Consider the following 14,957-nt stretch of genomic DNA (forward strand, 5'->3'; position numbering starts at 1 on the left):
GGCTGGCGCTAGGCGTGGTAGACCAGCTCATGCCGGCGGCGCCTGGCTCCTGGTTGCCAGTGTTGCCGCTGCCAGTGCGCTCGATGGAGCTGCCGGGCGCCGTGGTGAGGCCGCTCTCGGCCACACCCGTGACCTCGGGCAGCACCACAAAGTACGCGCCCTTGGCGGGGCCGTCCAGCGGCACCAGGCTCACCGAGCCAGCGGGCAGCGGGTTGGCGCTGTCGTTGCCGTAGGCCACGTAGTCAAGCACCTTGAGCGTGTCCGCCTCCGCGCAGTGCGACACCAGAGCGATGCCGCCCATGAGCGCAGCACCGGCAGGCACCATGGGCAGCAGACCGCCAGCCGAAGCCAGCGGCCCGCCGGCAGTGGCCCTCACGGTCACCACCGAGAAGCCAGTGCCAGGCAGCTCCGACACGGCCAGCGTCACGCCGCTCGAGGCCGGCGGCGGCGAGCCCAGCGGGATGTCAACCACTAGGCTGCCGCCAGCCGCGCTGTAGGTGTAGGTCGCCAGGCTCAGTGTGGACAGGTCCAGCATGGTCGGCACGATCAGCTCCACAAACTGGGCAGACGCCTGGCCGCTGGTGTCCACGTAGTGGAACTCGCTGATGAAGCTGTGCGGGCAGGGCGAGCACACCGGCGGAGGCGCGGGGCTGGGCGGCGCAGGCGACGGCGGCGCAGGCGACGGCGGCGCAGGGCTGGGCGGGGCCGGCGAGGGAGGCGCGGGGCTGGGAGGCGCAGGCGACGGTGGCGCAGGCGACGGCGGCGCAGGGCTGGGCGGGGCCGGCGAGGGAGGCGCGGGGCTGGGCGGCTGCGGCGATGGCGCTGGGCTTGGGGGAGTGGGGTTGGGAGGCGCCGGGCTGGGCGGCAGCGGACTGGGTGGCTGCGGCGAGGGCGGCGGGCTGGGTGGAGTGGGGCTCGGCGGGGCAGGGCTGGGCGGCGCCGGGCTAGGAGGCGCCGGGCTGGGGGGTGGGCTGGGTGGCGCCGGGCTGGGAGGCCGCGGGCTAGGCGGCGCGGGGCTAGGCGCCGGGCTGGGCGGCACCGGGCTGGGAGGCGCCGGGCTGGGAGGCTGCGGCGATGGCGCTGGGCTTGGGGGAGTGGGGCTAGGCGGCGCCGGGCTGGGCGGCAGCGGACTGGGCGGCTGCGGCGAGGGCGGCGGGCTGGGAGGAGTGGGGCTCGGCGGGGCAGGGCTGGGCGGCGCCGGGCTAGGAGGCGCCGGGCTGGGGGGTGGGCTGGGTGGCGCCGGGCTGGGAGGCCGCGGGCTAGGCGGCGCGGGGCTAGGCGCCGGGCTGGGCGGCACCGGGCTGGGAGGCGCCGGGCTGGGAGGCTGCGGCGATGGCGCTGGGCTTGGGGGAGTGGGGCTGGGAGGCGCCGGGCTGGGCGGCAGCGGACTCGGCGGCTGCGGCGAGGGCGGCGGGCTGGGTGGAGTGGGGCTCGGCGGGGCAGGGCTGGGCGGCGCCGGGCTAGGAGGCGCCGGGCTGGGGGGTGGGCTGGGTGGCGCTGGGCTGGGAGGCCGCGGGCTAGGCGGCGCGGGGCTAGGCGCCGGGCTAGGCGGCACCGGGCTGGGAGGCGCCGGGCTGGGAGGCCGCGGGCTAGGCGGCGCGGGGCTAGGCGCCGGGCTGGGCGGCACCGGGCTGGGAGGCGCCGGGCTGGGAGGCTGCGGCGATGGCGCTGGGCTTGGGGGAGTGGGGCTGGGAGGCGCCGGGCTGGGCGGCAGCGGACTCGGCGGCTGCGGCGAGGGCGGCGGGCTGGGTGGAGTGGGGCTCGGCGGGGCAGGGCTGGGCGGCGCCGGGCTAGGAGGCGCCGGGCTGGGGGGTGGGCTGGGTGGCGCCGGGCTGGGAGGCCGCGGGCTAGGCGGCGCGGGGCTAGGCGCCGGGCTAGGCGGCACCGGGCTGGGAGGCGCCGGGCTGGGAGGCTGCGGCGATGGCGCTGGGCTTGGGGGAGTGGGGCTGGGAGGCGCCGGGCTAGGCGGACGGGGGCTGGGAGGCCGAGGGCTAGGCGGCGCAGGGCTAGGTGGCGCAGGGCTGGGCGGACGGGTGGCGCACTTGAAGTCCGGCGAGTCGGGGTGCGGCACGGTGAAGGTCCACAGACTGGAAAGGGACGCAAAGGGCAAACACGCACGAGCAGATTCAGATAGACGCGCACAGCAGCATAGTCACACATGTGCACAACAGGGTACGGTACGGCCGCAAGTCGGGACCGCAGGACATCATGCGCTCACCACTCGTTCGGCTGGTCGCCAGTGCCGCAGCCCGCGAGCTGGCCGTTCACCGTGCGTGGGCCCTGGCACGTCGCAGCCAGGCCGTTCAGCGTCACGCTCAGCGGCGGCGCGCCGGCGGCAAGGCACGAGCCGCTGCCGTCCTTGACGGTGAAATACACCGTGGCGGGGGCCAGCGTAGACGTGCTGAAGCGAACGTACTGGCAGTAGCGCTCTGCAGGCGGACGCGTATGACAAACGTTCACTCAGGTTGCATGCAGCAAGCCAGTCACGCACAGGGCGATCCGTCACTAGGAGCCATGGCATACGAAGCTTCCCAACGCTCCAGCCGCATACCGTAGCTGAGGAGCGAACCGGCAGACCCTTCAAGGCAGCAGATTCTCCATGCACACACTTACGTGACAGGCCGCCCCACCAAGTGTCGCGCTTGGCCGTGGCGCCGGTCACCGCAGATGCGCCGGCGGACGGGATGACGCCGTAGAACTGGTCGCCGCTGCAGATGTGGCTGACACTGTCGGCGGGGTAGGCCTTGGGGCAGTTGCGGCTGTTGTCCCAGTACAGACACACCTGGCAGTCCTGCGCCGTGGTGCCGTTGGCAAGCGTCACCATGCTGCACGCGTCACTGTAGTACACCGACATGCATGACGCCTGGTCCACGCACGTGTCCAGCGGGCCTTTGCTGCCGGGCGTGACTGCAGTGAAGTTGGTGGGGTCGGAGAAAACGCAGCCCGACGGGGGCTGCCCCTGAACCAGCGGGTTGGGCGGCGGCGCCGGGCTCGGCGGCGAGGGGCTGGGCGGCGAGGGGCTGGGCGGCCGCGGGCTGGGCGGCGGGCTGGGTGGGGCAGGGCTCGGAGGCGCCGGGCTAGGAGGCGCCGGGCTAGGGGGTGGGCTGGGTGGCGCCGGGCTGGGAGGCCGCGGACTGGGCGGCTGCGGCGATGGCGGCGGGCTGGAGCTCCGCGGGGCCGGGCTGGGCGGAGTCAAGGTCGGCGGTGCCGGGCTCGGAGGTGGGTTGGGTGGCGCCGGGCTGGGAGGCCGCGGGCTAGGCGGCGCGGGGCTAGGCGCCGGGCTAGGCGGCACCGGGCTGGGAGGCGAAGGGCTAGGCGGACGGGGGCTGGAAGGCCGAGGGCTAGGCGGCGCAGGGTTAGGTGGCGCAGGGCTTGGCGGACGGGTGGCGCACTTGAAGTCCGGCGAGTCGGGGTGCGGCACGGTGAAGGTCCACAGACTGGAAAGGGACGCAAAGGGCAAACACACGCAAACAGAGTCAGATAGACGCTTACAGCAGCATAGTCACACGTGCGCACAACATGGCAAGGTAAGGCCGCAAGTCGGGACCGCAGGACATCATGCGCTCACCACTCGTTCGGCTGGTCGCCAATGCCGCAGCCCGCGAGCTGGCCGTTCACCGTGCGTGGGCCCTGGCACGTCGCAGCCAGGCCGTTCAGCGTCACGCTCAGCGGCGGCGCGCCGGCGGCAAGGCACGAGCCGCTGCCGTCCTTGACGGTGAAATACACAGTGGCGGGGGCCAGCGTAGACGTGCTGAAGCGAACGTACTGGCAGTAGCGCTCTGCAGGCGGACGCGTATGACAAACGTTCACTCAGGTTGCATGCAGCAAGCCAGTCACGCACAGGGCGATCCGTCACTAGGAGCCATGGCATAGCAGGTTTTCAGAAGCTTCCCTGCGCTCCAGCCGCATACCGTAGCTGAGGAGCGAACCGGCAGACCCTTCAAGGCAGCAGATTCTCCATGCACACACTTACGTGACAGGCCGCCCCACCAAGTGTCGCGCTTGGCCGTGGCGCCGGTCACCGCAGATGCGCCGGCGGACGGGATGACGCCGTAGAACTGGTCGCCGCTGCAGATGTGGCTGACACTGTCGGCGGGGTAGGCCTTGGGGCAGTTGCGGCTGTTGTCCCAGTACAGACACACCTGGCAGTCCTGCGCCGTGGTGCCGTTGGCAAGCGTCACCATGCTGCACGCGTCACTGTAGTACACCGACATGCATGACGCCTGGTCCACGCACGTGTCCAGCGGGCCCTTGCTGCCGGGCGTGACTGCAGTGAAGTTAGTGGGGTCGGAGAAAACGCAGCCCGACGGGGGCTGCCCCTGAACCAGCGGGTTGGGCGGCGGCGCCGGGCTCGGCGGCGAGGGGCTGGGCGGCGAGGGGCTGGGCGGCCGCGGGCTGGGCGGCGGGCTGGGTGGGGCAGGGCTCGGAGGCGCCGGGCTAGGAGGCGCCGGGCTAGGGGGTGGGCTGGGTGGCGCCGGGCTGGGAGGCCGCGGACTGGGCGGCTGCGGCGATGGCGGCGGGCTGGAGCTCCGCGGGGCCGGGCTGGGCGGAGTCAAGGTCGGCGGTGCCGGGCTCGGAGGTGGGTTGGGTGGCGCCGGGCTGGGAGGCCGCGGGCTAGGCGGCGCGGGGCTAGGCGCCGGGCTAGGCGGCACCGGGCTGGGAGGCGAAGGGCTAGGCGGACGGGGGCTGGAAGGCCGAGGGCTAGGCGGTGCAGGGATAGGTGGCGCAGGGCTGGGCGGACGGGTGGCGCACTTGAAGTCCGGCGAGTCGGGGTGCGGCACGGTGAAGGTCCACAGACTGGAAAGGGACGCAAAGGGCAAACACACGCAAACAGAGTCAGATAGACGCTTACAGCAGCATAGTCACACGTGCGCACAACATGGCAAGGTAAGGCCGCAAGTCGGGACCGCAGGACATCATGCGCTCACCACTCGTTCGGCTGGTCGCCAATGCCGCAGCCCGCGAGCTGGCCGTTCACCGTGCGTGGGCCCTGGCACGTCGCAGCCAGGCCGTTCAGCGTCACGCTCAGCGGCGGCGCGCCGGCGGCAAGGCACGAGCCGCTGCCGTCCTTGACGGTGAAATACACAGTGGCGGGGGCCAGCGTAGACGTGCTGAAGCGAACGTACTGGCAGTAGCGCTCTGCAGGCGGACGCGTATGACAAACGTTCACTCAGGTTGCATGCAGCAAGCCAGTCACGCACAGGGCGATCCGTCACTAGGAGCCATGGCATACGAAGCTTCCCAACGCTCCAGCCGCAAACAGTAGCTGATGAGCGAACCGGCAGGCCCTTCAAGGCAGCAGATTCTCCATGCACACACTTACGTGACAGGCCGCCCCACCAAGTGTCGCGCTTGGCCGTGGCGCCGGTCACCGCCGACGCGCCGGCGGACGGGATGACGCCGTAGAACTGGTCGCCGCTGCAGATGTGGCTGACGCTGTCGGCGGGGTAGGCCTTGGGGCAGTTCCGGCTGTTGTCCCAGTACAGACACACCTGGCAGTCCTGCGCCGTGGTGCCGTCGGCAAGCGTCACCATGCTGCACGCGTCACTGTAGTACACCGACATGCATGACGCCTGGTCCACGCACGTGTCCAGCGGGCCTTTGCCGGGCGTGACTGCAGTGAAGTTGGTGGGGTCAGAGAACACGCAGCCCGACGGGGGCTGCCCCTGAACCAGGGGGCTGGGCGGCGGCGCCGGGCTGGGCGGCGAGGGGCTGGGCGGCGAGGGGCTGGGCGGCCGCGGTACAGGAGGTCGGGGTGATCCGCCGGACGCTGGTGCCGGGCTTGGCGGCGAGGGGCTTGGCGGCTTAGGACTTGGCGGCCGCGGGCTAGGTGGCCGCGGGCTGGGCGGAGGGCTCAGCAGGCAGTTCATGTTTACCGGATGCGGCACATTGAACGTCCATAGGCTGCAACGGGCAATCGGAGATGCAATGCGCATTGCACGTGATAGGTTGGAAATTTGCCACATATGAATGGGTTGGAAGCGTAACCACCGGGATAGCGCTGGCATGAGTGCGAATTAGTAGCTTCGCATCAGCATGCGCCGCCAGAGGCGAGCAGGCACGTACGTACCACTGGTTGTCGTCCGGGAGGGACGAGCTGCAGCCACCCGAGGAGCGCTTGCGCTGGCAAGTCGCGGCCATGCCCTGGACCGTGTAGGACTTGGTGTTGACGCCGACTGGGGGTTGTTACAGCAGCGCAAAGGCAGCACACTCGCAAACACATAGTCGGGGCCGCGCAATCCCTGCGGACACGCTGCACCGCATGCCCGGGTGCTTGCCGCAACATGCCCGTGTAGCTGTACCAGCCGCACTTATAAGCATCGTAAGCGCAGCAGTCATGTCGTGCTCGGGCGTGTCTAGTGTGTCTCTGATAATTGCTACGAACTCACACGGCAGGCAGCTCCCGTACGCGTCCTTGATAGTGAAGGAGACGACCTTGTTGGCTGTGTCTCCGGGACCCCATCGCGCCCACTGGCAGTAGGCGCCTGTGAGGGAGCGAGGGTAGCCACGCGGGCTGGATTGAGAGATTGCGCCGTCGCCATTCGTGTCCCGCCAGCCGAGTGCACATGGTGCACCTGCCCGGCGATGTTGAAGTCTCCCCGGCCGGACCCAAACAATGCTCGCTTCCCTATTGCCCCTCGCCCCGCCCACGGCGTGCCTGCACCAGCTCCTGGCCATCACCAGATCCTGACCGTTGCTTGCCCACAGTGGCTGCGCCCCGCCGGCACACAGGACCAACCCCATGTACACAATGATGCATGCCGCGCCGACCTCCCCTGCCTGTCCTGGTACTACCGTATCCCACGTGCAAAGCTACATTTCACCATGGCTTGGTGCCCATGCACGGCGACGCTGCTGCACGCCGCATGTGCTGTGTCCTTTCACCCCATCCACTCACCGTCTCGGCCCTCATTCCACCCGTACATGATGCCTGTGTCCTTTGTCAGCAGCCTGGTGTTGTTCACGTAGGTGGAGGGAGCCTTCCACCAGTTGGAAAGGCGGTCCGCTGCAAATGACAGAGCCATACATTGATCATGCAAGTAAGGCACATCTTATCAGCGTGGGATCACCTGGTGTTGTCCATTCCAAACCCGTCCCATAGCCTTAGCATGCTGCCAGCGCCCCTTGCCTCGGCCCGGCCTTCTGCAGCGGAACCCCAACTTGTGTGCCCTGCGCCCGGTTCACACCTGCGCAAATGTACTCCATGCTTGAGGAGGTCTTGCCGCACAGCGGCCGGTCGCTGAACTGGCCATCCGGCTCACTCCACGTGCCCCATGTCAGGCACACCTGTGGAAAGACTCAGACATGAGGCGCATTAGAGGACTTCAGGGCTGTGGGTGACTTTCTGCAGCATACCGCTGAGTTGCGGGTGGACTGCAGCTTGACGGGGCTAGGCTGAAGCGCAGGACCGCAATCCAGCTAACGCGGCGTGGCACACTTCTTGGCTCCTAGCTCGCCACCCACGCAGTTTTCTGGGCCTGCCACCCACTGCCCGTCACGCAACATTGGCACGTGGCAGGCACAACCACTTTCGTGGGTGGCAGGCCCAGAAAACTGCGTGGGCACAGGCACACAGGCAAGGCACAGGCACAGGCATCATGCACGCACGCGACCGCACCTTGCAGTACTTGTTGACGATGCCAGACTCGACTACGTCGAGACATTCACCTGTACGCATGCGCATAAACACAGGAAGTTCAGCGAGCGGCATCCTAGGCTTGCGTCGCGCAGCGCAATTTGCGGCACATCGATGATGACACGAATTTTGCAAGAGCTAGGCATACATGTCCGCAAACCATAAGCGCCAGCAATAGCAGTAATAAGAAAGCGAAGGCATGCGAGTCGAAGCAAAAAAGCCGCGATCACTTTTGACGAGCGGCAGGAAACTGTGGGCGACGCGGATCCTAGCATGAAGGCGCAGTAGTTTCCTGTTGCTATTTATAACGCCTTTTTTGTAGAATTCCGGGTCCTGTCACCGGTGCAAGCGAGCGAGGTACCCCTCCACCAACTGTGCAGGCCGACTGGACGGTTCGCCAACAAGTCAGTGGCTGGCGTGATACTTAATGTAACCTGGTTGCACCCCGCGCGTGCCTCCATGGGTGACCGGTCTGCCGACACTGTTGCCTCGGCCGAGGCCCTGGAGACACACATTGCTTCCACACTAGCCTGCTTGCCGCTAGCAGGCCCACGGCCTAAAGCTCTCCCCAGCACGCCATGCACGGTACTTTTGAAACCGACGGCAGGGTCTTCTCGTACAGCACCAGCCAAAGATTGGCCTCGCCCCTACGCTAAGTTATGAACCGGGTCGCGCGCCGCTCCCACGCCTTCTCCCCTCGCTCCTGTCTGGCACTCACCACTGTAGATCTGTAGATCCATGCAGGCGAACTGGTCATCGCAGCTCACCGCGTCCGGACTGAGGGCTGTGGTGACCGCAGACCAGGCGCCTGCACAGGAACCAAGGGCGGGACCGCCGGGTTACGCGAGTTGTGACGTGGGTCTGTCAATGGGTCAGGACCGGCAGCAAGAACACGCTATGTGGCGTTCAAGCAGGTATGGCGGATGGCACAGCTTGTAAGTGCAGGCGCTGGACCACCATCATGGCCGTGCCCACTAAACTAGTGCGGTTACAGTCCTGACGGCTGCGGTTTTCCTAGGGTTGTGGTCATGTCGGTCCCTCCAGGCACCGGCCGTTCCTCAATGTCATCAATATGATGATAGTGTCCTCAGCTGAGTCGAGCGAGCTGCACCCTCTGTCAGCTAGCTTGGCGGTTGCGCCTTGGGTTGCGGGCTTGTGAAGGATTGCGGCACGCCGTCTCTGCTCGTCCCGCCCGCCCGACCGGCATATTGTCGCATGCGATCAACGCTTCCCGATTAGTTGTTAAGGACACGGTCGACACACTCGCTAAGTGAGGGAGCGCAGCGCCTGCTGCCACACGCCGCATCATGCGCGCTTATGTCAACAAAGTCGCAGTGTCGGCGTACCTTCATGCTTGCATCCACTGAATGGCGTATTTGGCTGACATGCTTGTGAGTACGTCGTGTCGAATGTCATAGACGAGGACGCGGAGGAGGAGGAGTCGAACACAACAAGGCTTAGTGTGCCAGCCACAGGTTTTGTGACGGCTAGGCACAATAAGAGAAATAGTAAGCGCAGCAGCGCAGGCCGCTGCGAGTCTCTGCTCGCAGCGGCCATCTCTTCTAGTTTTATTCCGTGTGCTTAGCTCTCTCACAAGTGGGTCATTATCGGGGCATACAACATGCCACGAGTTAGTTATGTGCACATATAAAGCTTCAGCGTTGCATTCGTGGCGATCGGGAAATCAATCGCCTGGCAATCGTGCACATTGCGGCTTTCCCCAGTGGGGTTGCCCCAGGTCCTGTTCACATATCCAGTGTATACATATTGATACAGGTTACCCATTTATGGGGTTGGAAGGTAACTCTATCAGCTGCCTACGCGGGGAACAATAGTCTCGGAGACCCCGCCGCGGCCTCAGACGCGCCCGGTTTCACACACTGGTGCATGCGCTATCAGTTATGAACTCATTGGCTTTGCCATTGTTAGCGCTGCCCTGGCGGGCTCGGACATGAGTCAGGCACTGGGAGCGCCTGTGACGCCGTAGTTCAAGGCCGAAAACCGGCCGACCGCCCTGGGGCGACGCAGCGCGCGAAGAGTGCAGGCCCATGCCATTACTTGAAATGTTGGCCATATGCCATACGACAGAAGGCCCGGTGGGCTGGGCACATCATCGGGCGCCATGCCAGTCCAGCGCCCAGGTCTCACCCCGCCCGCCCCGCAAACCCCATCCACTCGTCGAGCACATGCTACGAGTGGTCGTGTCATGCTGTAGGGTGTGCTGACAAACCCCTGCCAGCTTGAGCCCAAACTGAACAGGCTGTCAGCCTGTCAAGTTGAGAACTGCAATGCACGCGAGCGTAAGGCAGCCCGACTGGCACACTGTTAACCCGCTATAGTAGCGTGCCACGGCCCAACTGTGTTCTGCCCTACGGCTGCTGCCGGGGGCTGAAGTGCTTTGTAACAACATAAGCTTAAACACATACTGTGGATGTTGTGACACATACCAGGAGCGTAGTTCACATGAGCCGCATGCTCCTCAGCTCCTAACCGTCTGGTGAATTCGCACACACGCCCCGAAGTTCATACAACCCCAAGTTCGCACCGGTGTAACCTTACTAATAATCGACTAATCGTTCCCGCTACCGGAGGTTGCCGGTCATGGACATGCGTTGCTGCGGCATAGGCGCACCTCCAGAAGTGCGGGAACAAGGGCAGTGGTGGGCACCGTGAAAGGTGTGTGCAACCCTGGGGCTCGCTGGGTGCGGGGGGGAGGGGGGCGTGATCCGAGCAGTGCAGCATCCGTGCAAATGTGTCCCACGCCCATGCACGACTCGAGAAGCCAGCTTGATGGCCAGGTGCATGCTGCGAGCATCCACCCTAACCGCACAGCATGCATGGTCTGATCTCCGAAGGGGGAGGGGCAGAAGCCATTGCGGTGGGAATCCCGGTTACGATTTGTTGTTGTTGGTTACAAGGTGTGCACGAGCATGCGTGCTATCCTGTCCCCGTAAGTACCAGTGGCCCGGGCCGGTGGGCCCTTATAACGCCGGGAAACATTGCGCAACGAACTTAGGCGTGTTCGACTGTACTACTCAATGCCAACTACGTCAACTGCTAGCCCGTCAGCCTAGGTGATTAGGTGCCTTGGCACCGAATGCCCGCCCCTCCCTTCCATCGGGGCTTCAGCCCTGCTGCTCGAAACCCTTCGAAAGCTCCGAGTTGCTCCTTGCGCAGTGCACACCCTACGGACGTCAGGTAAGGCGCCACCACCACACCTGTGCTGCGGACCAGGCGTGCGGCCCTGATCAATGCGCTGCGTTCCTGGGGCGTCACCATCACCACGACGTTCCACACCTCCCGCCCTGCCGATTGCCACGCACGGACATAGCGTCCGCTCACCGACGTCCCACTCGTGCTAGCAACCGCCTCTAGGTTCCCGGACGCCCGGATGCGCTCTAGCAGCTCGCCGCTGACAGACTTCAGCAGGATCTTGCTCTCGTCCACAGCGGCCGCATCCCCCACGCGGGCAAGGGAGCGTTTGACGGCTTCCAGCGCAGCCCGTTGCTCCTCCACCTGTACCCGCAGCACTGCGAGGTCGTGGGGCCGCCGCTCCGCCGCAGGTGCGCGGTCTGTGCCTCGTTGGCCGAGGCGTGTGGCACCGGCACGATTGTGGCACCGGCACCGGCACGATTATACCAGTTTTATGCCTACGCATTAGTTCCGCAACACACGTCAATGCCTAACATTACATTCCGCGACCCAGCTGAACTCGTCTTGCATCCCCTCTGCTCTTGCTTGTCCTAGATCTCAATAGCATGCATGGTCTGATGAGACTTAAGCGCATCTCTACCATGCGGGAAGCAGGAGAACCGCAATGCGGTCCGCACCCGTCCCCTGCCTGCTGTCTGCGCCCTTGCTTCATTGTCTGCGTTTGCTTGTGCCCCTTGCCGCCCCTTCGGAGGTTTCGTTTGTGGTTGCTGCTTGTGGCGTCCTGGTGTCGCATGGCATGCACCGCACGCGCCCATGCCGACCGCAGTGCGACCGGGATGGGGTCTGGGCGTCCGCTGCACCCTATGGGACCTCGCCAACCTGCCTGAACCCTGTCCCATCACACGCCCATGCCGACCGCAGTGCGACCGGGATGAGCGATGCAGCGATCGCGCTGTCGTTACTTCCTAGGCCGCCCGGCGCGCTTGCTCATTTCACCGCATCCATCTCTTCTCCGTACTTAGTGTTCTTCGTTTAGCCACCCCACGCAGCACACAGCCACAGCCCGCAGCCCGGCTCGCGCACCATGGCCTCGCGGTTGCTTTGGGGTTGACGTTGCTTGCCTCGCGCCTAGCGCCATAGCTTCTACGCTGCAGTGCATCACGCCTCCTGTCCCTCCCTCCCTCCCATACATGTCGTGCTGGGCACCGGTGGCGCTGGTGTTCTCCAGGTTGGTTTCGGGCGCATCCTTTCTGATAGTCCCAAGCAACGCCAGCCCGGCCGCCGTCGTCCAGCCCAGCCATCCCAATACAGCAGCCGCCTTCCGTCAGCCAGGCATGGGCACGACCGTCCACAGCGTTTACCGTCGGTTACGAGGTAACATGTGAATTCGCAACTTGCGCTACTGACTGCCTACTCTCGTGCCGCCTGCAAGCCCACTCCGCCTTCCGCTCTGGCCTCCGTACGCATTAGTTCCGCACACTCGTCATTAACAGGGAGCATACCGTATGGTGCAGGCACGCTGAAACAGCTCCATGGGCGGCAGGTCATGCCATCACTCAGGCCGCATTGCTGCGTTCTGCTGCGGCCAATCGGACAGCAGCCAGCTCTGCAACACGTGGATTCCGGATGCGAGGCACGGAAACATCAGCACCAGGCTGCGGCAGGTGACTAATAGGTTTAGAAGCCTAAGAGCAGTGCTAGAGGAGTGCACGCCGAATATGTACGCGGGCGTGCACCTCTGCCTGTGGCACAAGCGGGCGCCACCCAAACACACGCGGATTCCCCCGCCATCAGCATCGCACACCTTGAGCGCGTTGACCACCTCCGAAGCAGTGGAAGCATCTACGCCTTCAATACCGACTGCAAGAGCGACTGGACCTCACCTTTGGGGCGAGGGCGCCCTTGCGCATCAAGGCTAAGCGCAATTACGATATCCAGAGAGCGATGAGTCGGCGCTCCCAGAGGAGCCAGGGTCACAGCGAGCTAGGGTAAGCTTCAACACATAAGTTTTGCGTCTGAGTCTCGCACACTTCATCTAGCGGACGGTGCAGGCTGGAGCAGCAGGGTGCGGCACCCAAGTGCAGCGAGTGCCGGGCGCAACGGCGCTATCGGCTGGGTCTGGGCCCGCACCCACATCCGCGCGGCTGGCGCGGCCAGCCAACAACAGGTTTTGGGGCCCCGGTCTGCCCTTGCTTTGCTCGGAGAGTGCCCTTAGGTTTCGGTGGCTGGTGCGGTTGTCTCTGACGCTCTGCTTGCTCGCGTTGCAGGTTGCCGCCGGTGAGGTGCTGTGCCTTTCCCCTTCCTTCTTGGTAACCACTCTCTCAGAACCCAACCCCAACCCCAATACGGTACTGCAGCACCAGCACAACCAGTGCGTGGGCGCCATTCTGAGCTGAGTGGAGCACATGGTGGGAGCAAGAGCATGTGCAGATCATACATGTGGTGGCCAAGGTGGTGGCTGGTAATGGACGGGCGGCTGGCTGTGCACATGGTGCACGCACAGTATCCATGGATTCCCGAAACTCTAAGTGAAGCAGGCTGTACGTTTGCGGCAAGTAAGACTTACGGAAGGCTGGAATACGTACGTTTGCAGCTTGTAAGACTAAAGTGGGGGCAGGCTGTACGTTTGCGGCAAGGTGTGGCGAGTCCCCTGAATAGGCCTCGGTGCACCCATGGGTGCACCAAGCTGGCTGTAGAGCGGGTCTTGGAGCAGGTCTAGTCTGACTGCAATGCAACCGTCCCAAGACGGCGCACAAAGCCAGCGGGGGCGCCCCACGGGTTGTCCACCTGTGCACGGCTGTTCAGGAAATGCTTGCTAGTGTGGATGCAAATGCAAGACGCCTTGAAGTGCGCACACGACTACCAGGGCAAGTTCTGCTGCGGCCTACTGACCAAAAAAGGTTGACAGGACTGCACGCATGTGCCCCCCAAAACCGGGTTGGATCAAAGAAACGGATAGCTTCAAGGTGCTCAACAGCATTGTTGGACATTCGCGCCATGAGCCTCATCCTGGCGCCACGGCAACGCGTGCCCCTCACGCAACCGCAGTCTCAGCTTGTCCTGATGTCGGACTCTGCGATGTGCCGCGGTGGACACTACAGACGCACGCCACCATCCCTGCACGCCGTGTGCGCCTGCCGCTTGCCCACAGCCCGGGTCAACGACTATCGCCTTTCCCCTCCTGGCCGGGTGCTACCGGCCCATCAGCAGCCCCATCGCAACGCCCAGAATTGCTTGTCGGCCTTGCACCACCTCTTTTCACCTTCCCCCTCCTCATCCTCTCCCTCCCCCTTCTCCCCCTCCTCCTCCCTCTCCTCCTCCTCCTCTCCTCCTCCCCCTCCTCGTCCCCCTTCCGCTCTGCCGCCGCCTCCTCAGTACACGTTTAGCAGCGCCGCCAGCCGCCCATCTGCGCGCAGCTTGGCGTCTAGCTCGTAGTACTTGTGCAGCGCCTGTTCCTCGTGGCGGCGCAGGCGGCGCTCCAGAATGTGGATCCGGAACATGGACTCCTCCGTCTGCCGCTCGTAGTCCTCCTCCTCCGCCGCGCTCATCTGGTCGCGGTCGCGGTGGAAGGTCTGCTGCCGCTTGGCCAGCGCCGCAGACTCCTCGTCCAGGCGCGCCTGTGTGGGCGGGGCGGAGTTTGGGGATGGGGTTCCATGCATGATCAATCAAGACGGGATGGGGATGGGGAGGAGATGGGGTGGGGCGGGGCGGAGGTGGCAAGTGGGCGTGTGTGACGGGGAGGGAGAGGCGAGACGGGAGGATGCCCCGTGGGTGCCGCGTGTTCAGCCTTGTCCCCGGCTTTGCCCCTCCCCTTACAACCCATTCATTGGGCTCGGGCATGTACCCCCTGCGCTCCAGCTCGCCACGTCCTGCCACCCGCTTGCTGACCTGGATGATGTTGGCGCGCTCGATGAGTCGGTCCTTGAGTGCCTTAAGCGCCTTTTCGCGGACCTGTGTGGCATGAGCGGTGAAAGGGCACGTTTGTTTGTGGTGGTTGCACGTTGTGGTCCTCTAAAAGCTACTTTCTACTAAGGCATTAGGCGCGCCACGAGGGTACACCGCAATGACGCGGACAAAGAAGCACGAGCACGCCGCTTACCACTTGGCTACCCCAGAGCGCCTTGGCTGCCCGCTGCAGTGTTCCTCTCCCTCCCTCCCTCCCTCCCTC

General features: G+C 65.2%; 2 protein-coding genes across 2 annotated transcripts in view; both read right to left on the reverse strand.

The window, feature by feature from the left end:
• CHLRE_14g612633v5 (uncharacterized protein) overlaps positions 1-9,383 on the reverse strand; it is a 38,423-nt gene extending 29,040 nt beyond the window's left edge. The window contains exons 1-14 of the mRNA XM_043070021.1: positions 8,983-9,383; positions 8,355-8,444; positions 7,619-7,668; positions 7,188-7,287; positions 6,899-7,006; positions 6,390-6,485; positions 6,071-6,176; positions 5,324-5,904; positions 4,929-5,139; positions 3,974-4,797; positions 3,569-3,779; positions 2,614-3,437; positions 2,219-2,429; positions 8-2,087 (exon numbers count right to left, since the gene is read on the reverse strand). Coding sequence (XP_042916694.1) covers positions 8-2,087; positions 2,219-2,429; positions 2,614-3,437; positions 3,569-3,779; positions 3,974-4,797; positions 4,929-5,139; positions 5,324-5,904; positions 6,071-6,176; positions 6,390-6,485; positions 6,899-7,006; positions 7,188-7,287; positions 7,619-7,668; positions 8,355-8,444; positions 8,983-9,052 — 5,562 coding nt within the window. The 5' untranslated portion in view covers positions 9,053-9,383. The remainder of the gene's footprint in view (positions 1-7; positions 2,088-2,218; positions 2,430-2,613; positions 3,438-3,568; positions 3,780-3,973; positions 4,798-4,928; positions 5,140-5,323; positions 5,905-6,070; positions 6,177-6,389; positions 6,486-6,898; positions 7,007-7,187; positions 7,288-7,618; positions 7,669-8,354; positions 8,445-8,982) is intronic.
• Positions 9,384-13,497: 4,114 nt separating this feature from the next.
• The window catches only part of CHLRE_14g612700v5 (uncharacterized protein), a 14,376-nt gene continuing 12,916 nt past the window's right edge, over positions 13,498-14,957 (reverse strand). The window contains exons 32-33 of the mRNA XM_043070022.1: positions 14,678-14,740; positions 13,498-14,406 (exon numbers count right to left, since the gene is read on the reverse strand). Coding sequence (XP_042916695.1) covers positions 14,161-14,406; positions 14,678-14,740 — 309 coding nt within the window. The 3' untranslated portion in view covers positions 13,498-14,160. The remainder of the gene's footprint in view (positions 14,407-14,677; positions 14,741-14,957) is intronic.

Source organism: Chlamydomonas reinhardtii, chromosome 14 (genome assembly GCF_000002595.2).
Source record: "Chlamydomonas reinhardtii strain CC-503 cw92 mt+ chromosome 14, whole genome shotgun sequence".
Lineage (NCBI taxonomy): Eukaryota > Viridiplantae > Chlorophyta > Chlorophyceae > Chlamydomonadales > Chlamydomonadaceae > Chlamydomonas > Chlamydomonas reinhardtii.